General features: G+C 38.0%; 1 protein-coding gene across 1 annotated transcript in view; it reads right to left on the bottom strand.

The window, feature by feature from the left end:
• The window catches only part of ptprz1a (protein tyrosine phosphatase receptor type Z1a), a 55,282-nt gene that overhangs the window by 8,242 nt on the left and 23,903 nt on the right, over nucleotides 1-23,137 (bottom strand). Inside the window, exons 4-18 of the mRNA XM_016290320.1 lie at nucleotides 19,599-19,778; nucleotides 19,321-19,472; nucleotides 18,909-19,004; nucleotides 17,146-17,212; nucleotides 16,852-17,009; nucleotides 14,049-14,199; nucleotides 10,969-11,153; nucleotides 10,687-10,813; nucleotides 8,850-8,890; nucleotides 8,361-8,745; nucleotides 5,685-7,006; nucleotides 4,957-5,386; nucleotides 3,302-3,446; nucleotides 1,613-1,698; nucleotides 915-1,000 (exon numbers count right to left, since the gene is read on the bottom strand). Coding sequence (XP_016145806.1) covers nucleotides 915-1,000; nucleotides 1,613-1,698; nucleotides 3,302-3,446; nucleotides 4,957-5,386; nucleotides 5,685-7,006; nucleotides 8,361-8,745; nucleotides 8,850-8,890; nucleotides 10,687-10,813; nucleotides 10,969-11,153; nucleotides 14,049-14,199; nucleotides 16,852-17,009; nucleotides 17,146-17,212; nucleotides 18,909-19,004; nucleotides 19,321-19,472; nucleotides 19,599-19,778 — 3,611 coding nt within the window. The remainder of the gene's footprint in view (nucleotides 1-914; nucleotides 1,001-1,612; nucleotides 1,699-3,301; nucleotides 3,447-4,956; nucleotides 5,387-5,684; nucleotides 7,007-8,360; nucleotides 8,746-8,849; nucleotides 8,891-10,686; nucleotides 10,814-10,968; nucleotides 11,154-14,048; nucleotides 14,200-16,851; nucleotides 17,010-17,145; nucleotides 17,213-18,908; nucleotides 19,005-19,320; nucleotides 19,473-19,598; nucleotides 19,779-23,137) is intronic.

The following is a 23,137-nucleotide window of genomic DNA, read 5'->3' as shown; positions in this document are numbered from 1 at the left end:
CTATTTGCTATGCATCTCTGTTAGAGTAAGAGAAAGTCAAAATTATAAATTATTTGCTATGCATCTCTGTTAGAGTAAGAGAAAGTCAAAATTATAAATTATTTGCTATGCATCTCTGTTAGAGTAAGAGAAAGTTAAAATAATAAATTATTTGCTATGCATCTCTGTTAGAGTAAGAGAAAGTCAAAATAATAAATTATTTGCTATGCATCTCTGTTAGAGTAAGAGAAAGTCAAAATAATAAATGAATGCCACTAAATTTCCGGGAATCTTTTTCACTGAAGGAACGTAGCCACATATATCAACTATGCTCAATCAAAATGGACAGAATCCAAAGACCTGCTGCCATGGATTGAACAGAACATGCATTCAAACACTACTGCTTGTATCAGTGCAGGTGTTTAACATAAATAGCATGCCACAAAACATATCACTAAAATAATTCAGCCTGAACACGACACAAAAAGCAACACAGGAACTTTTGAAGCATATCCATCACTTTTTCGTAGGATGTGCTTATGACAAGAACTAATAATTAGCTTGCCTGGTTTGTGTCCAATTAAAGCTTTCTTGATTTTTGCATGATCTAATGAAGTGTGAATAATTTAATGTTATGGTGAGAAGATACAATCTGACACTGATTGATGTTAATGAAGCTATAACTGGGTCTTTTTGTGCACCTGACTGGAACATAGAGCTGAGTGCGTTACTGACCTAATTATAACTCAAATGTATTACCAGCAACCTGCGTTCACGCATGAATGGATAGAGAGTGAATATACGTGCCTGAATGAACCAAACAATTCATTTATAAGACATGCCTTAATGACATGTTGATCTGCTATATCAAGGCTCACATGAGACAGCTGTCCCTTGAAGAGTGTCAAAATAGAGGGGGATGATGGGATACGAACCTCAAACTCTCTAGAAAATGAGTTGGTGTTGTGAAGCTCAGCCACGTGCTTCACAAATTGCTTTACTGACTGGGGTTCGTGTTCACCTGGAAGTGTAAAAGACATGTCTTATGACCAAAACAGAGGTGAAATGCATTTATAATTATTATTTGAGCATGATTAGAATTTGAACGTAATTTTGAGGTACACACTGATCAATAATGATGTAAAACAGATAAAGTTGCATGTGGTTCAGCTTTTCCCTAAACTGTGGGGACCAAATGACTCTAAATCTAAAATGTCATGTGGTTTAACCATCAAGTAAAAGGCATAGACATATTTTCCTTACACTTTGAATACATTTTAATCAATATTTTTGTATTTAATATATATAATATACATCTTATCACGTTTTAGGGAGCTGTACCACATGACACTGATCTGTGATTTTAAGGGACTTATTGACCTTGACACAAGGTCTGTAGGGGTCGTCTCTACGATTTCATGATTTCATGTTTTTTTTGCAAGTTGGTCACACCAATTTAGAAATTAAAAACAGTCACCACTGACAAGGTGTATTCAAGTAATTAAGTACACGAATTAAATTTTTATGTTTTCTTTTTAAGTAAATTAAAAGATGAGCATTAAGTTATTGACCCAAACATCATTAGTATCAATGGAAACTCCCTATTACGATTATGAAAAAGTGTACGTGTTACCTGTAGGGCTCAGCAATGGTGAGGAGGATATAACCCTGGGTGATGTGCTGTCTTCAATGTAGAAATGAGCAGTCTGAAAACATTTCCTGTAACGGCAATAAACACTTTTTCTACTCTTTATGTTTTTCTACTGTTGACTTCTAACATGCAAGCTTTGGTTATTTGTTGTTGTCTTATCCACATATGTGTTGGAGATTGGACTCTTAAGCTTAAAAAAATAAACACAAAAACCATATTTAGTCTAATCCACAACACGTTTTTAACAGGATCACCCAGAGGACTTCCTGAACTGTTTTGTCTAAAACGGAAACTTCTTGGAAGGGATTAGTGACCACAATGATGGGCGACACAGATTTAACGCTAACATTTCAAGACATCCCATTAAGTGCGCATCTGTCTGCTCTCCAAATGAGCACCATGTAGCTACAGATGGACAAGCAGTCGTACATGCCCATGTTCTGCTGAGATTGAACCACCCACGGCTGTACTAACAAGACATGAACATGACTTGGTCGTGTTGAACATAATCACGTGGAGGTTCTTTCTCCAGCCTGGCAGCATGTGTTCCCTGTAGGCCCACAAACAACAGATCAGCGTATCGGAGATTTAATCACCGGCTCCAAGATTACCGATTTAATCTCCTCGCAATCTTCATGGTGTAACAACAAAAAGTCATGCATGAGCAATATGTTAAAGGGGCAAGAGGCACGTCGGAATGAGAAATGTACAATCTTGTTCCGCTAAACTGTTTACACATCTGAGACGTGTTCTTGATGGGATTGCCAAAGTTGCTTATTTCACAGTTGGGAATATTTGACGGTGAACAGGATTTCAGACTTCCATCCTGGTGTGGAAGGACCATTTTTACCGCTTTGGTGTGAATTCTGGGCAGTTTCACGCACACACACACACACACACACACACAGAGACCACCACCACATCATGGCTTGTTTATCTAGCTTCCTTTTGAGGTGGTCCCTCACCCGGTGGGTGTGAGATTGGGTCTGTGCCCAAGATTAGACCCCCATCACAGACAGACAACACACTCCTCATGGGGCCACACCACTCCCCCTTCTCCTCCCTATCGACGATTGTTATGATTATGGATTAGTAACAATATGATGGAAATCATGAGCAGCTGTCTTAGAGGAAGTATATTTTTGTTTTCCATGCATCCTGTCCGACTATGCATGACTGATGATAAATGCACAGAAAAAGAATGCTTGGGTAACATATAAACTAACTGCCTTTATTCGTGTCAAAAATATGGTGTAAATGTTATTTAATTGTATTAATTTTTAAGGGTCAGCAAGTGTATGCAAATTAGAAATTTTGTTATGATTATGGATTAGTAACAATATGATGGAAATCATGAGCAGCTGTCTTAGAGGAAGTATATTTTTGTTTTCCATGCATCCTGTCCGACTATGCATGACTGATGATAAATGCACAGAAAAAGAATGCTTGGGTAACATATAAACTAACTGCCTTTATTCGTGTCAAAAATATGATGTTAATTAAATGTTATTTAATTGTATTAATTTTTAAGGGTCAGCAAGTGTATGCAAATTAGAAATTAAAAAAATTATAAAAGATTATATATGTTAATTAAAAATGTAAATGAATTTTACATTTCTATTAAATATATAATTCTGTATTAAATAAGATGCTGTTATCCATAAGACTTACCTCCAGTAGATAAAAATGCCAATCAAAACAATGAGACCCAGGAAGGTGAGGGTGGAGACCACAGCTAGAGGAATCACAGCCTTCTTCTGGCGCTCTATGCTGCTCGCTAGGCCCACCCGCGACTCATGACTGCTGTTACTGGCATCTATGGGTTAAAAACACCCTATTCAGATCAGAGCATCATCAGCAATCAATGTTCTTGATGGAAAATGCAGTATCCTATTAAACTCATATTTGGCGCACTGAGATAATTAAACAATAAAAATGTATGATAGACAATGAAAACAAACTCACCTTATAAAATATTTTTACACACCTTCAAGACAAGTGGAACTATCACACTTCACATAACTTGTAACACAGATCAATGCTGATCTTACTGTACTAAAGTGACATAATTTGCAAACCAGTAGGCCTTAATACATGCAATAACTGAATAACTGAAAAAAAATAACATCAACAAATAAAAAAAAAGAAAAGTAAAAATGGCTTAAAACAATGTAAAAACAATGAATGAATATCTACAGTATGTAGATGCAATAACGGTGCAGTCAATAAAAATGCAGTGAATGATAGCAACAATAAAAAATGACATTTTTGGTAAAGGTGCTATATTGAACTAAACTCCAAATCTGCATAAAAGCATTAAAAACCACCATTTGTTCTTTAACATATTAAGTTCAAGCTATCGGACACACAGGATATTGACTCAGTTTCTCTTTGATTCTTAAAGACCCTATAATCAGTATGTCATCTATAAGGATTGGTATAGCACCACTTAATCTATTCCATCAGAAATGTGTTTTGACTCTAAGAAGCTAAAGAGTTCATGATTCATTGCAGACAGACATGTTTGAAAGATTAAGACCTGACCTAGGACTGTCTGAGATGACCTCGGCATCCCGGCCAAAACACAATGCTACCACTGCCAGCTGTCACCTACTAGTGACCAAATAAAAGAGATTTGCTGCTCTCTGCTGGACAAACAGTGAAATGACTTATCCCATGGAAGAATAACCAATCAGTGCTAACATAGCTAAGCCAAATCTTAGCTCAAATTCTATGCCTCCATGCTGTTTAAATTGATATACTGACATTCATATAGCGCTAGATAAATCTACAATTTGAGCCCATAAACTCTACAGTAAAGTCTAAATTTAGAACCAGGTGTCTTGGATTCAACTTGAGATGGAAAACATGCTGTTGGTATGTTTCTGATGACAGACGTGAGCATGCTAATACACATTTTAGCAAATAATCACATGAAGAACATGCAACACAAAACAGAACACAGGAATCACATGGGACAAGGAATCAGACACATATTGTGATGATGGGATTTTCTAATTAAGATGATGGTTCTTTAACCTTTAGTCTAACTTCTCAGATTTGATGTATATGTTAATTAAGGACACTGTAGTGCGCCCTTCGATCTTACCTTCCCAGTGAACTAACTTCTACAGAACACTTTCTGGATGAGGTTTTAGCTGTTTAGGTGACATTTGTGGTGGGTTATGGCGTTTTTAGGATGGATTAGTTGTCCTTGCAGCAAGAGCTTTCAGGTACTTCAAGACTCTTCACAGATCAAGCTTCACTGAACATGTCTAAATCAAGAAGCACCTTCAGGAATGGACGTCAACAACTGAGAGCTTTACCTTCCACTGGTTCCTCCTCTGAATCCCTCTCAGTGCGCTCTGGAATAGTGAAGTCTGAAGATGTCTCGTTATCTGTGAGGTTTTCACCTGATCCGCTCTCCTCTTCTCCACTTCCTCTTAGAGTCCAGGATGGGCTGGGGCGCAGAGTGACTCTGAACTCAGTAGATTCAATATCTGTCCCATTCTCCCCCTCAAAGTAGAAGGAGGAAGAGTGCTCCTCGTTCCCATCATCTGTCTCATCAGGAGGTACCTCTGTAGGAGTGGCAGTGGTAATGTATGGAACAATACTCTCATCTCCTGATGCTGAGCTCTGGCCCCAATCTAAGTCGAGAGCCCAGCCCGAGGCACTGTTCTCCAGCTGTCCATCTGCAGAGTGTGTAGGCATGGAACTAGACTCTGGAGCAGAGGAAACTGCAACGGTTGGGGGCACCTCAGGAGCAACCACTGAGATGGATTCTGGGGCAGAGGTTGGTGCAACAGTTGGAGGCACCACAGAAGTAGGTATGAATATGAATTCTGGAGTAGAGGTTTGCGCAACAGTCGAAGACCTTATGGGAACAGGTGCTCCCTGGGACAGTCCAGTAGCTTTTTGTGCAACGCTGCTGACAGTGTCTGAAACAGAAATGCTGGGGTCACTAGAAGGCATGGTGGAAATGGGAAGAGAAGATAAAAGAGCCTCGGTGCGGAGGTCCAAGTCTGCGTCGCTGAACTGCAACGGTTGGGGGCACCTCAGGAGCAACCACTGAGATGGATTCTGGGGCAGAGGTTGGTGCAACAGTTGGAGGAACCACAGAAGTAGGTATGAATATGAATTCTGGAGTAGAGGTTTGCGCAATAGTCGAAGACCTTATGGGAACAGGTGCTCCCTGGGACTGTCCAGTAGCTTTTTGTGCAACGCTGCTGACAGTGTCTGAAACAGAAATGCTGGGGTCACTAGAAGGCATGGTGGAAATGGGAAGAGAAGATAAAAGAGCCTCGGTGCGGAGGTCCAAGTCTGCGTCGCTACACAGAAGAGTACCGGCGCTGGAGGTGGACAGAAACGAATGGTGTTCTACAGGACTAGATGGGTCACCCAAGAGACCACTACAAGGGGACAGTCCCAAAGTAGAGGAGGGCAGCAGAAAGTTAGAAGAGGCATGCAGAGAGATTTCAGTAGATGCACCACTGTCTTGACTAAATGTAGGAGCTACTAGAGAAAAATCTACCCATTCCGTCAGCAGTCTAGAGTCCTTAACGCTACCTGAGAGCGAAGAGTCAGAGTCAAGGGTTGTCGTCATCAGAGAGTAGTCATTAGAAACAGGAACCGAAGGCTGGAGATGTGCAAGAGTGCTCAGCGTGGAGACAATACTGAGGGACTCAAAGAGGTCATGTTCAGAACTTGGCTGCATGGAGACCACAGAAGCAGTCACCTCTGGTAACGTTTGAAGGGGAAGAGTACTTCTACACTGAGGGTCAGCGGAGATGGACCCAGATAAAATATCATCATCACCATCATCATTATTACAATCACCACTAGAGACAGGCTCCATGTCTAAATAAGACACAGAGCCAGTGAGGAATAGGGTAGGGTAGGAAGGGGAAGGGATGATAGACTGTGCACCACCATACACCAGCATGGAAACAGTGTACGGGATGTCCCAGTCAGGGATGGGCTCAGACAACACACTGCTTAAGGAATAGGGGGACACAGGACTTGCATGCACATAGGACAAAGTGTCAGATACAGAGGGGGCATACGAGGCACTCTCACCATTAAACACCGGCTGGGTGGTCTGCGACAGAACAGTGCTGAAAGCGGCAGTGGTTGGAAAAGGCAAGCTAGCAGTTGTAGGCCACAGAGGGACCTCTGGGGGGAAGGTAGAGGAAGTTGATTCCATTGGGATTTCAGGCAGTGGGGCTACAGTCACTGAACTCTCCTCATAGCTGTGTGAGTCGGTTACAGGTTGAGTCACTTCCTCAACCTCCGAAATGTCTATCGAAGGTGAGATTACAAATGTTTTAAGGGTTACGCTTGTTTCAAGGGTTCTGCTTGTTTTAGGGGTAATGCTTGCTTCAAGGGTTACACTTGTTTCAAGGGTTCTGCTGGTTTCAGGGGTAACACTTGCTTCAAGTGTTCTGCTTGTTTCAGGGGTAACACTTGCTTCAAGGGTTCTGCTTGTTTCAGGGGCAACACTTGCTTCAAGTGTTCTGCTTGTTTCAGGGGCAACACTTGCTTCAAGGGTTCTGCTTGTTTCAGGGGCAACACTTGCTTCAAGTGTTCTGCTTGTTTCAGGGGCAACACTTGCTTCAAGGGTTCTGCTTGTTTCAGGGGTAACACTTGCTCCAAGGGTTCTGCTTGTTTCAGGGGCAACACTTGCTTCAAGGGTTCTGCTTGTTTTCATCATCACCATCATCATTATTACAATCACCACTAGAGACAGGCTCCATGTCTAAATAAGACACAGAGCCAGTGAGGAATAGGGTAGGGTAGGAAGGGGAAGGGATGATAGACTGTGCACCACCATACACCAGCATGGAAACAGTGTACGGGATGTCCCAGTCAGGGATGGGCTCAGACAACACACTGCTTAAGGAATAGGGGGACACAGGACTTGCATGCACATAGGACAAAGTGTCAGATACAGAGGGGGCATACGAGGCACTCTCACCATTAAACACCGGCTGGGTGGTCTGCGACAGAACAGTGCTGAAAGCATCAGTGGTTGGAAAAGGCAAGTTAGCAGTTGTAGGCCACAGAGGGACCTCTGGGGGGAAGGTAGAGGAAGTTGATTCCATTGGGATTTCAGGCAGTGGGGCTACAGTCACTGAACTCTCCTCATAGCTGTGTGAGTCGGTTACAGGTTGAGTCACTTCCTCAACCTCCGAAATGTCTATCGAAGGTGAGATTACAAATGTTTTAAGGGTTACGCTTGTTTCAAGGGTTCTGCTTGTTTTAGGGGTAATGCTTGCTTCAAGGGTTACACTTGTTTCAAGGGTTCTGCTGGTTTCAGGGGTAACACTTGCTTCAAGTGTTCTGCTTGTTTCAGGGGTAACACTTGCTTCAAGGGTTCTGCTTGTTTCAGGGGCAACACTTGCTTCAAGTGTTCTGCTTGTTTCAGGGGCAACACTTGCTTCAAGGGTTCTGCTTGTTTCAGGGGCAACACTTGCTTCAAGTGTTCTGTTTGTTTCAGGGGCAACACTTGCTTCAAGGGTTCTGCTTGTTTCAGGGGTAACACTTGCTCCAAGGGTTCTGCTTGTTTCAGGGGCAACACTTGCTTCAAGGGTTCTGCTTGTTTCAGGGGCAACACTTGCTTCAAGTATTCTGCTTGTTTCAGGGGTAACACTTGCTTCAAGGGTTCTGCTTGTTTTAGAGGTAACGTTTGTTTCAGAGGTGACGCTTATTTCAGGGATGATGTTTGTTTCACGGGTGACGCTTGTTGGAGAATCTGTGAAGGTATTGCTTTGGCCATCAGACTCTGAGGATAGACCCACTACAATGCTGGAGCCATCTGGTCTAGCGGTATGTACATCAACAACAAAACTGGTGGTTATGGTTGCGAGGACGGTAGGTTGGTCTGTGTATTTCACAGTAGGTTTATCTGTGTATACTGCTGGAAAATAAGGATCATGAGTCTTCTGGGAGTCTTCTACCGGGAGTCTTCTTTCATGAGTCCTTGGTGTTGTCTTGAAGACTGGATGGACCGGGCGCTGTGTTTTAGTAACTCTTGGGCTGATGGTAGTGGTTTGGAAGGGATATGGAAGCTGATTTGTGCCAGGTCTGATCAAAAAGGGATTGATGTGATAGTCTTCCTGAAATAGAAGAAAGAGATGGACAGAGAGAAAAGACGTGTTCAGTTCTATTGTAGAATAAAATCACTTAAGTTACTATACACTAAAGTAATGTTGACATTTACCTCTTCATCATACTCAAATGAGTCGGAGTCATTGTTTGTTTCTGAAAATTAACCAGACATAAATGAGTTAAAACATTGTATGAGTAAAAGTCAGCTACAGGTAAGTATGTTCTGTATGCTCTTTAAAAAATAAATTAAAAAAATGTCTGACACTGAAACTAAACCATCTGGTATTTTATTGAACTATTGTATAATGTACAGATAACTGGTGATCATATCCAATAGTGACAATATTTTCAGTCAGTCTTTTCATTTAATAAAATAATTTTGAAAACTGTGTCACATAATGTACACAAACACACCTCAGAAACATTTGAAAACCAGTCAGAGATGACAATTTCATCCTTGATGGACAAAAAAATGCTCATGTTTGGGAAACAAAACTAAAAACACAAACTGGTTTTCAATGTGTATTCAATGACAAACCAAATGCCTTAAAGGGACTTTTTTTGGCATTTGGTTTTCTCTGTTGCTGTTGAGAGTACTGAGGTTAAGAAGGAAGGAAAGGTCAACCAGGCCACCACCAAATAGGAAGTTTGTTTAGATCGTTCTTCAATACAAAGAGAATACAAAGGAACAATCTTTGGGTCAAAGGGTCAGTTTTTTATTACATACATTGTTCACACAACAGGAGAGTTTGGACACCTTCATGCATTAAAAAGCCTCCCAGCACACAGGGATAGAGAGAGTTTACAGTCTCTTACAGGCTCTTACCTGTCATGGGATCAAACTCAATGACAGAATATGGTGGAAAAGACCCCAGAGATTTCGTGATATGTGGACAAGATCAGTTTTTGAAGCATGGAGACATTAAAAGGTAGAAGATATATGATTTTATTAGATAGACTGGCCCCTTTTTACTGATGTAAACCCAATCCACTCTCAAACATATTTTCACATAATAATGAAAAAATGTCTTGTGACTTAGGAAATGTGTGACCATTGGAAAATGACAACACATATATCCATGCACACTGAAATATGATGACAGGGATTTTCAGAGAGACAGATAAGTTTATTATAAATCAGTAAGCAAAATACAGACCCAACATTCCAATGAAAGAACACAAAAAGCACAAATAGTCCATTGAAATCGTGAGTTTTCATGAGAGACAGAAAAAAATCTTGGTATATAGAAGGAAATTCAAAATGCAGATAGTGATGACAAAGTATAAGATAGACAGACAAAGAATAAGAGGAAAATCATTTAAGACAACAAATATGTATAAGAACACTGAAAAAGATAAAAAGTCTAATGAAAACATTTAAATAAATATAAATGAAAAATTTTTATAAGTTAAAATATTCTACTGAAATTGCCAGCAATTTATTAAGTTGTTTTCAAATGTACAATCGTTTTGTGTTAGCCTGATTTAACAGCATACATTACAGTACTGAATTTTAGTCAAACGGCAAATGCAAATACGTGAGCATAGCTATGCAAACTCAAGTTTGTGTGTCGCTAAAATCCAAAATGTGTCAGAAAGTCTTTAATGCCTGGATAACATGGTCCATTAGCACAAACTGTATGTTCAATAGGACACATGCTCTTACAATATAGGTCAGGCATTCGAATCTATGTTTACATAAACACGTGCTTGTGTAAAGTATGTTTCTGGCTAAAAGTTGTAAACCACTCAAGGATTGTGTCCATTTCTTCATAAATCTTAAATGACGCCACACCATTTTCTGGACAAGGTAACTGGTTTGCAAAGAATTTTTTATTTTTTAACATTTGGAGGTTTTTGTCTAATATTTGCACTAAAACTATGTGGGGCATGAGTGTTGTAAACTCATTCTCCACGGATGCGAGGGTGGCGGGTGCGATTGGTCTTACCAGGATCATCCAGGGGCATGTCCACGGTCAGCTGGCCACTCACTCTGCCATACAGACCGTTGGTGCACACGGCAACTACCTGCACCTTGTAACTAGTGTTGGCCACCAGGTCTTGAATGATCGCCCCCTGGTGGAGGAAAAAACTAAATTAATTACAATTGATTCTCAGATGTTATTCAACTTTTAGAAGGTCAAATATAAGGTGACCTTGACGATGCAGGCCTGATTTTCAAGATGTGTTCATTAATATCTGATGTTTATGACAAAAAGTTAATAAATTACCACATCCTGGTCTCCATCAGTCAAGTACTCTAAGGCCGATTCATCATTGCCCTGGGCCGGCCGGTAGGTGATGGAGTATCTCTCTATGCTCGAATCATAAACAGCCCGTGGCCTCTCCCAGATCACAAGCATACTGGTGTGATTATGAGGGTTGGCTTGCACATTCTCTGGCTCGGAACTACAAACTAAAACAGCAAACACACCAAAATACATAGCATTAAAATTATGCACTTTGGACCTTTTCTTACATTATACAAAAATGAACAGAAAATGATGAAAAAGCATGATGCCAGATGAAAAGAGGTTTCTCTACTTACCTCACTACCATTCAAAACTTTGGGTTCTGTAAGATATTTTGTTTTTGTAAGTCTCTTATGCTCACCCAAGCTGAATTAATTTAAATCAAAAATATAGTAAAACAGGAATATTGTGAAATAATTTTACAATTTAAAATATCTGTTTTCTATTTTAATATATTTGAAAATGTACTTTATTCCTGTGATCAAAGCTGAATTTTCAGCATCATTACTCCAGGCTTCAGTGTCACATGATCCTTCAGAAATCATTCTAATATGCTGGTTTGCTGCTCAAGAAAAAAATATAATTTTTATTAATGTTAAAAACAGTTGTGCTGCTTAATATTTATGTGGTAACTGTGATGTATTTTATTTTTCAGGATTCTTTGATGAAGAGAATGTACAAAAGAACATGGTTTATTTGTAACAGAATTTTTTTGTAACATTTTAAATGTGTTTACTAGTTATTGGGTCAGATTATGGCAGATTATAGACTGGTTTATCACTGGTTTAGTTCACAGTCCACATAATTTTGTTCTCAATAGCAAAGCATACTGATGTGTAATGTTTCTGGTGTATCCCCACCCATCAGCTTCTAACACAAGAGGGCAGAAAGCACCCGCAGATGAAAAAATCTGCCTACTATCAGAATACTTAAAAGTGATTTCCAGTCAGGGTACTTAAAAGTATTTTTAATAGATTAAAGATTTTTTTGTTAACCCTGTAACAAACAATAATCATTTTTTATTTGGATTTATCTCAATTTTGCTAATTTTTACGAAAGAAAACTATGTATAATTATGTGTGTAATATGTGTCAAAAGTTTATACATTTGTGTGGATTGTGGCAGAATATGCAGAACTTTGTGACTTTCCAACATATTAATTGTCTTTCTATGCCATTTTATTGGTATTAAAGATAATTATTACTATTATAATTATTACTATTTTTGGTTTACTGTCATGTTAGATGCTCTCTTCACTCCATGTGTCATTTTGTGTAGAGTTGTTCCATCCCAAAAGTCCCTATGCTGACATAATTGCATTTGGGAGTGAACAGTTGCATTTACAGGTCATGTCTTGCATTCATCTCAAACAAACTTCTAAAGTCTAAGGTTATGATTGAACAGCTAATTATTAAAATTGCAAGTGACACAGACCACTTTCAATTAACACAATGAGGATAATAAATTAAGGGGAAAGTAAAGGCTGATAAAGTAAAGTTCACGTTAACATCAATTTTGGTCTGTTAGGTGTGAACAGTTTGAACTGAATTCAGCCTGTGCAAGTGAGGGGGCAAACAGAAAGAGACAGTTTCCTAGCAACTCAAAACTGTTTTGATACATGACCTAGAGACAGAGAGAGAGAGAGAGAGGCAGAGAGATTGATGTGACCGAATAGTGGTGAGTAAACCTTGTTAATACTATGAGCACAGTGAAGGAGAGGTTAAGCAAATCTGGTTTGTCTGGCTGCGTTCAGCTTTATGTTCCCTTTTTGTGTTATTCTGAGATTGCAACAGTCACTCGGTATATGAAGGATGCCTATCAGAATTATATATATATATATATATATATATATATATATATATATATATAGTAAAACACTTACAGGAAACTGCAAATCCAACAAAGAATATCAATAATCTAAACTGATGAGAGTAAATATTGGCCCTTAAATCTTTTTAAGCACATTGCCACCCTCACATTTAATTTTTCCCAAGGTTTAAATTAAGTCATAAGTAACCAGTCAGTCTTTACAAAGTAATAATGTAGCATTAAGGTTGTAAATGACATTCCTCAGGCGCTGATTTAAGCTTAGACACAGGTTGGAGCGTATCTGTGTTTGAAAGGACACAAGTGGGACATTTTCCATTGCCGATGGCCTCTGTAAAAACAACTCCCACGTGCCAAACGTGCCAGTTCACCCTGTAGCGGAGGAATCTGAAATGGGGGCATCGATGTTCCACCAACGATCTGCTAAAGCGGAAAGTCTGAGAGCAAACCAGTTTGGATCTGTAAGTGGTTCTTTAAAATGAACAGGTTGGACTGAGCAATCGATTTGAGAAACATGAACACTACACAACTAATTTTCTGTAATTACATTACAGTCCCGTGCACCTATATTTTTGAAGAGGCATGTATTATTGTCAAATATATATATATATATATATATATATATATTTATTTATATTTACATTACTGTCCATTATATACATATAAAATGTATATATATATATATAGCCAAAAATGTAAAATATACATTTGGTTTAATTTAGACTGTTCATTTTTAACTTGCAGCTTAAATAGTAATGATTCAATTATTATAATAATATAGAAATTAAGGCACCATTTGCCTCCAAAACCTTGTGGGTGACAGTTTTATATATTTATCATTAAAAATTCAATAATTAAATAAGTACAGCCTTTTGTTGGATTTTTAAAATCTTACGTCAGTTTATTTGTAATGCTTCATATATAACAGCTGTGAAATGAGTGGGAATCATCCATAAAGGGTCATGAAAGCATTGCGTACGGCTAAAATGGGCCAAATGTCTGTCTATATTTATAAATAGAAAGTAGGAAAATGTCTGGAGGGCTTCATCGTATAAAAATAGAAACCTTATTTAATTGAGAAGCAGTTGTTTGAGATTAGAATCATGTTGGAGGCTAATTGGATCCATGACCCTAAAACTGCCTGAATGCTTTAAGACCTTAAGAGTGAATGATTCCAGACACATACTTCCCTAGTTTGTTTATGCGTGTAAGTGTGTTTGTGAAGTACGCACTAGGAGTGTGGACCTCCTCGACGCCAGTGTAGGATGAGAAGACTTGTCCCATAAATTGCTCCTGCTGCTCTCTGTAGTTATTCTGCAGGTAGTCCATAAGCATGACATATCCAGCCTGCTGCATGGTCATCACCTCACAGAACATCTCCAGCTGTGGACACATATGGTTACACAGATTAGACAACAAATCTGGAAACAAAATTGTTTCTGTCATCTGAAGGGGTCTAAAAGCAGCTAGTTTTGTCATATAAAATAAATTCCCCTCATACTACCTCCATTGGTCTGTCCACCATGTTGATATTCAGAGCAAGAGTATCTTGCAACTGATATTGCTTCTATACAACAGTTTAACAAACAAGAAGTTCCATTTATTTCTATGTAAACTTGCATTAGACAGATGTGCTTAACTATTGCACAAATGTCTTGCGCACGCTGTTCTTAAAAAGTTAAGCAACACACATTTTCATTTCTAAATAAACCAGTGTTTTTGAACTAATTGGTTGAGTGAATGATTTAATGACTCGCACGTGAAGAAAGATTTGTCCATTGCTGAATGAATCAATGTTATTGAACTAATTGGTTGAGTGAATATTTTAGTGACTCACTCATAAAGACTCCAATTTGCATACTATCCACCCTAAATAATATTCAAAATTACAAACTTGAATACCATTTAGGTTGGATAGTATGCAAATTGGGATGCATGTGTTTTTGAACGTATCGATTGAGAGAATTCAATGACTCTTTCATAAGTACAGACTTGTCTGTTCCTGAATGAATCTGTGAAAGAATCTGTGAATTGGTTGAGTGAATGATTCACTTACTCACTCATGAAAACAAACTTGTTCATTCCTGAATGGATCAGTGCTACTGAACGAATTGGTTGAGTTGATGATTCAGTTTATATATTATTCACTCTAAATAGCACTCAAGATTACTAATCTCAAATACCATTTAGGGTGGATGGTATGCAAATTGGGCCCTAGATGTTTTTGAACAAATCGGTTTAGGGAATGATTCAATGACTCACTCATGAAGACAGACTTGTCCATGTGTGAGTGAATCTGTGTTTTTGAACAAATCGCTTGAGAAAATGATTCACTTACTCACTCATTATGAAAGACTTGTTCGTTCCTGAACGAATCAATGTTTCTGAATGAATTGGTTAAGTAAATGATTCAGTGACTCATAAAGACAGTTACTTTGCGCCAGCTACTGGCATATCGATGTAACCTGCATAAAGATACACTTGAGAATACCTACTACTTATACACAGACGGACAGTAATGTAAATATAAATATTTAATTATATACATTTTATAAGTTGGCAAAGATGATGTAGCTTACAGATGATGATAAACTGCTATGATCCTGTTTACAACCTCATTATGAGGCATAAACGTACCTTCCTAAAACATAACTATTGAATCTCTATACATCACAAAAACTGCACACAGCACAAACACAGTGTAGCCCAGAGGCGAGACGTCCACTATTGTGTTCAGACATCAAAGCTGCTCTTTAATGTGTGTGAGTCAATGTCATTCTCATTGTGACGTCGACAGGTGTGGGTGTGTTACCTTGCGGTAAAACTCCTGCTTTCACCATGTGTTTCAACTGTAGCTTGTATCGACTTGCAAGTCACTCGAGGGCAATAGCCCCAGACTGAATGACACACAACACAAAGGCCGTATTTAAGCATTTAAAGTCTTTTGTGACATGTAACTCTACGCTCGCTCCCTCTAATTCCATTTAATGACAGCTTGCTTTTGAATGTGCCATCCAACATTACAATAATCAAAAATGTTGATTATTATCCCTCTTTTCGAGGGAGTTGGCTTCCTTTTTGTGTGAACTTTAGTATTTAGTGCCAAAAGTACAGCAAATGTTATAATTATTGGACATACCTTAACAGATTTCTAAGAAATCAAATGTCAGATCCAATGTAAAAACATACGCAGGAAACTAAACGGACCATATCGTCAAGATAACACTCTGAATTCTAATTGATATTTGTACCATCATGTTTGGGCTTGTGTGCCATTTCTAGCTAATTGTTTTTAGTTCCTGAGAGTGTGTGTGTCACATAGAGTTAGTGTTGCGCAACAGACGCCAAATGACAAATAGACACCACAGTCACAATATCAGTCCAAGTGAAGATGGCCTCAGGGTTTTTAGGTAGGAAAATTCCCTTTTTGGCAGTGAAATTCTTTTAGGTTTTGAATTATTCATTGAATTTGTCCCAGACAAAACAAGGTAATTTTCATTATTTATGGGTGAAATGTGTTTGTGGATATAAACAATTGTTATCAGAAATGTTTTGTCTCATTTTGACCTCATCTTTCAATCTGTCAGCACATGGAGCTCAATAACATAGTCTGTCTCCACTGTTTGTCGTCTGCTGTGTCAAAGCCTTAATTAGGAGTTCACCCAAAAATGTTGTTCCAAAATCTGTATGACTTTCTTTCTTCAGCGGAACACCCAATGGAAATTTTAAAGAATGTGCTGGCCACTCTTTTCCAAGCAGTTGTAATACAACTGAAAAATCTAAATACAAGTATCATAAAAGTAGTCAATTCAAAGAAAGTTTGGACATATGTCAAGATGCCTTCAGAAGATCTGGAATATGGTGTATGGACCACTTTAATGATGCTTTTGTGCCCTTTTTGAAGCTTGAAAGCCTTAGATGATGACAGATTGTTCATTTTGGGGTGAACGGTTCCTTTAAATCTGTATATAACTCATGCAATTCCAGAAATATATGCTAGCAGGTCACTGCTCTAAAACTGTCCATTATACTGACCTGAACATCTGAGATGGTCACCGTGTTTTTGAAGACGATCCACTCCACGGTCTCAGAGCAGGGTGGGGTTGTCAGAGAGCCGTTATAGATGAAGTACTTCTCTGTGGAGTTGGGCAGGAGACCCTGCAGGGTGAACGGAGAGACGGGGCCACTCTTTCCTGACAAGAGAAAACAGGAATAGTTCAAATGAAAATGAAAATTGTGTCGTTATTTACACAGCTCATGGGGTCTGTGGAAAAAAAGTGTAGAATATGACACTTGTAAATATACTGTATATATGAAGACTGCACATACCATAACGGCTGACACTGTTGACTGCATCAATGATGGTCATGTAGTTTTCATTATCCTCAGTACTTATCTGTAAAGAGAACCATAAAAAATGTTTTTTTTTTTTTTACAAATTTAGCAGTTACATGATACATTATAGGGTACAGTGGGAGGAAACGACCCCCCTTAAGGACTGTGTACAAAAGTTAAATGTGTTCAGAAAAGTTATCATAGTTTTAGTGACAATGACATAAATTATAAACAAAGTATGAAAAATGTCCAGAGTTTTCATGTTATTAGATTTTTAACAAAAAATTTAATTTGTACCAAGGGGGCGTTTAAAATGCCCCCCAGTCTGACAAAGCAATTTGCTTTAAACGTTTACAGCAAAATTAGAGTATAGACAGTTTTTGCTTAAAATTAAAAAGAATATAATCAATAATTATAAACTACAAAATTATAAAAGCCTATTTGAAACATTTTGTTAGCTGATGCTAACTGGCTAGCTAACTACCTGACGCTAACTTGAGGTAATTTTTAAAAATAAAATCCAATTTTGTTTTATTCAACCAACTAGTTAGAATACATTTGATGGAAAAACAAAGAATTTGATGTTTAGAACAGAATAACTACAGTAATTGCCCAATTGTTCTCATATCATATATAACTGTGATTTTCTACAAAACAGCAAGCTTTAAAACACTTTTTTTCTTATTGCTGAAAATTAGATAATTTACTGTGAAATCCGTTTTCTCTCCGGTACATCACCAGTGTAAACTTCATAGTGAATACGTCTACATCCCTCTTGTCAACGTAGTCCATAGTTACAATAAAAATTTATCTTGACTTTATCTTGTGGTTATTTTGGAAAAAACAGTAGGGGGGCGATTTCCCCCACTCTACCCTACATTAATGGCCAAAAGATTGTGGACACCTGAACACTGCACATGTGCTTGTTGAGCATTATTTCAGTGTTTCTTTTGCTCTTTAGACTAAACGGATTTGAGTTTTCATTAAAAAAAAATCACATTTTGCTGCCTCTTTTCTTAACCACATATATCCGCTTTCAAAATAAGACATGTTCATACAAGCTACACTCTCAAAACATGCAGCAGTAAACTGACAAAAAAACATAATATACACGAGTACACAACTTCATGATGTATACCAGAATATCCTCAGGGAAAAACCTACATATTTGAAAGATTTAGCAACACATTATGATTAAGTCCTGTCAGTCTTTATCATCAAAACATCCGTGTGAAGATGAGGATTTCTGAAAATGCTCTGTACCTCAGGCTAAATGCTGGGCGGGGGTGTGGTAAGGCTTCGAAGAGGGTGCCTAAGCCTGTCTATGATTATTAATTTGATGTATGTTGGGGAGAATCAGCAACACACAATATACAAATGTTGGAAATCTCTTCCTTAGGATTTTTGTTTTGTTTTCCAGAACAAATATCTAAGACGTGATTAAAATGAGGAATTAAGTTTATTTTCTTAGCTAACTAGACACATTTTGTTTACAGGGTAAGAATAATAAACTTAATTCAAAACTATAAAGAAATTACTATGAGACCAGCCACCCGGACAGCTGCTGCAACAATCGGTTTGCATAATAAAAAACTTTCTGCACAAACTGTCAGAAACCGTCTCAGGGAAGCTCATCTGCATGCTCGTCGTCCTCATCAGGGTCTCGACCTGACCCCAGCTCATGACAAATGGGGGCAAAAACAAAAGTGTTGCGTTTATAATTTTGTTCAGTGTATATACAAAGCTTCCATACTTACCTTAAACAGCATGGCCAACGCTGTGATCTTTCCTCCTGCGCTGAGGGCCTCATCAAGGCCACTGAAAACATCTGCTTCATAACAGTATATCTGCATCTGCACCAGAAACAAAAAATCTGTTTACATTCACTCTTTCAGTGAAAAGTAAGAGATAATGTGCATTCAGAAAATTGTAAAACGGCTGACTGTACATTATCCTTCTTATTATGCAGTGACTTAATAAAAAAATCAAAATAAAAAAATTATAAATAAATGAAATGAAATAAATATAATAAATGAAATACATAAAATTAAATAAATAATTATATAAATAAATAGAAATATAATAAATAAATTAGAAAGAAAGAAAGAAAAATAGACCAAATATACTGTATATAAATTAGAATTGACATTATTTTATTATGTGAAATACCTCCAGGGGGAATTTTTCATCATTGAGGCTGTGCTCCGACCCGTCAGAGGAGGCATTGCACAGGCCCCAGTGGAAAGTGATACGTCCCACCTTAAACTTGGACCTGAGACCCCCTCCACTCACAAAAAAATCTCCTCCCACATCAATGGCCACTGGAAACAAATAACACATAACAGAAATAAATGGTCAATGTCTATTCACATCAAGTCAGATTTTGATTTTTTCACCTCTGAAACAATGCACAAAAGGGTCGACATTAAAAATATAGTTGTTCTCACCTGTTTTCCCGTCATTCTTTACTGTAGTGGAGTCTGATGTCTTTTCCGCCCATCCCTCTAATCTCAGCTTCTGGAATTGAATTTTGACCTGCGCCAGGCTCTCCTCAATGTTTATTGGTGATTGTTTGGCATTGTTGCATGACGGGTATTTCTTTGCCCAGTTATTTTGGTTTAGAGTTCCTGTTGGAAATGGAGTTTAATTGGATAAATAAACCTCTTAAAATCATTCATAAATGTCAGAGGATGCTCCCATGCTTCAGTGCAAACACACAGACACACAGGTGCATCATTAGATATGTAGTGGTTTGCTGGTGGGTTAATCCGAGTCCTCTCTCTGGAGGTCCCTACAGCACAAAAACAAAGCCCATGAACCAGGTCACCAGCAGTTCTAGGTCACTGCCATTAGCATATCAATAGCTGCATTACACCACCAGCTGAGTCATAAACACTGGTGTACAGTAGAATACAGTACAAATACATCAGAACATAGACAATACATGAATGAAGAAATAAAAGCTGCTGTATGGCACAAAACAAAGTTTCAAAAATCCTGTTATGTAAAATGTTTGGTAAAATCACCCTAATGCACAGTCTTAAGTGGCTTATTGGTTGTTTTAAACATTTAAAACCATCATATTATTATTAGGTAACACTTCATTTTATGGACCAATTCTCACTATTAACTAGCAAGCATATTACTAGCATATTGGCTGTTTATTAAAGCACATATTGATGCCTTATTCTGCATGGCCATATTTTAAAGGAAATTTTTTTCATTCATATTTTAAATGAAAATTCTGTCATTAATTACTCACCCTCATGTCGTTCCAAACCCGGAAGACCTTCGTTCCTCTTTTGGAACACACTCTCTTTTGGAGAGCTCTCTGACCCGCAATAGACAGAAATGATATTACCACGATATACCAACGCACGGAAACGTAGCAAGGACATCGGTAAACCATAATTTTACAAAGCTACGAGAATACTTTTTGTGTGCAAAGAAAACAATAATAACATATTTTATTCAGCAGTTCTTCTCCCCAAGTTACCGTCTTCCGCCATTTTGGAAAGTACCCCAGAACGTAATCAACGTAACGAAGGTCTTACGGGTTTGGAACAACATGAGGGTGAGTAATTAATGACAGAATTTTCATTTTTGGGTACACTATCCCTTTAAGTATTATACATATTATTATTGTTATTTTTATAGACCATTATATATAGACTGGTTACAATGGATTTATAATTAAATTGTTGGTTGGTTGGTTGGTAGACAGACAGACAGTACTACTATTAATAATAATAATACTACTAATAATAATATTTTCCATCAAGTAAAAATATATAGACTGTTTATGGTTGATTTACAATTCAACTGATGTACAAGAAAGAAAGAAAGAAAGAAAGAAAGAAAGAAAGAAAGAATCAAGCAATCAGTCACAATTCTTCAGGCAAGTAACATTTTAATAGCCAAAAATGTATATTCAGGTTACTAGAATCATGTACATCTTTATTATAAGCCCTATCGTGACTTTTTCTGTTAACCATATAACAACACACAAAAATGTAATATCTGTTTATGATTATTATTATATTCAATAAAGGCTTCAGTTAACAGGGATAACTGGACAAAAACTAATTAAATGTCTTCACTCCTTCATTACACTGAAAAGCACTGTCAATTCTCTCCTTCCTCTGTGAAGGACTTTAGAGAGAACAGATGACAAACACTCAAGGCTGTCATGTTTCATTTGAATATGTCTGTATTTGTGTCCTTGTGTTTTTCTGCCCTCTCTCAGTCTAAGCAACATCAGAGTAAAGAGTATGTTCGAGAGGGTTTTGTGTAATCTGAAGGAATGAAAGAATATGGAGGAAAAAGAACTGAAGCTGATTGTAACAGTTTGTAGATCGGGAAGAAGGAGGTGGGAACCGGCGAACATTTGAACAAAACTTTAATAATAAAATAAACACAAAATAGCGCGACAGAACCAAAACACAAAATAAAATCCAGGCCTGGTCCTCTCTCGTCCAACACTGTCGTCACTCCTCCTTTTATCCTTCCGGAGCTCCTCCGTGGGACTCGAGACCGGTGAGTGGCGCAGGTGTCGTGCATTAGCATTTACTCCACCGGCCTCGTTCCCATGGCTCTCGGCCCCGCCCCTCTCGTCACACTGATTTAAAACCAAATTGTTTAGCAAGCAAGTTGGCAGAGTTGGCACAAGCAACTACTTTTTTATGTATTTTCTATTTGTTCTGCTAAATAGTGATTGGACATTTAATCCCTATTTTAAATCAAAATATTATAATCAAATATATATCAAAATAATAAACTGTTAGTCCTATGATCATAGACAAGAGGCATGGAAAAAGTGTGTCAAAGTCATGTACACACAATTACTCACAATGATACATGTACAAACCAGTACACATTTCCATTCCACCTTCCAGCTGTCAAGGGAAATGCAATTAATTGCTTGCTGAAAGAGTTGTAAGATCAAAATCTAAATGAGTTTAGAATGATGTTTCTTTTTTAAGGTATGATTATATATTCTTTTCTGGGCTGAAATGGAGAAGTGACTTGTTAATTGGTATCAGAAGCAGTAGTAGTTCTGTGAACGGGTCTGTGTGATGTTGGTGTTTAATGCTAATGGATGAGGTGTTACTCAAGGCCAAGACATTTACAGCACGGTTACTTCCTCTACAGTCAAAAATCTGGGTGTTATATTAGATAGCAACTTGTCTTTTGAAAATCATATTTCCCATGTTACAAAAACAGCATTCTTCCATCTTAGAAACATTGCCAAGTTACGAAACATGATACCTGTTTCTGATGCAGAAAAGCTAGTTCATGCATTCATGACCTCTAGACTGGACTATTGTAATGCACTGCTAGGTGGTTGTCCTGCATCTTCAATAAACAAGCTACAGGTAGTCCAAAATGCAGCGGCTAGAGTCCTTACCAGGTCAAGAAAATATGATCATATTACGCCAATTTTACAGTCTCTGCACTGGCTACCTATTAAGTTCCGTATCAGTTACAAAATATTATTACTTGCCTATAAGGCCCTTAATGGGTTAGCTCCTGCATACCTAACTAGTCTTCTACCACGCTACAATCCATCACACTCCCTAAGGTCGCAAAATTCTGGACTTTTGGTAGTACCTAGGATAGCAAAGTCCACTAAAGGAGGTAGAGCTTTTTCGCATTTGGCTCCCAAACTCTGGAATAGCCTTCCTGATACCGTTCAGGGTTCAGACACACTCTCTCTGTTTAAATCTAGATTAAAGACACATCTCTTTGGCCAAGCATTCAAATAATGCATCTCATAATCTTTTACTGCAGTCATAATCTTTTACTGCAGTTATATCTAATCAAATGCACATTATTATTCGTTAGTTTGGGTTAAACAAATCATTTTTGCTTGGTTGGAACAGCAGCTACGCTAACTATGTTTATATTTGTTTCTCTGTTTTTTACCACGGTAACTAGGATTTACACAACCTTCAGTCTGGATCCAGAACACCTGAGAAGAGATGAT

This window comes from Sinocyclocheilus grahami, unplaced genomic scaffold (assembly GCF_001515645.1).
Source record: "Sinocyclocheilus grahami isolate Dianchi unplaced genomic scaffold, SAMN03320097.WGS_v1.1 scaffold257.1, whole genome shotgun sequence".
In the NCBI taxonomy this organism is placed as follows: Eukaryota; Metazoa; Chordata; class Actinopteri; order Cypriniformes; family Cyprinidae; genus Sinocyclocheilus; species Sinocyclocheilus grahami.
Note: the sequence above shows the minus strand (reverse complement) of the source record. Positions and strands in the feature narration are given on the sequence as shown.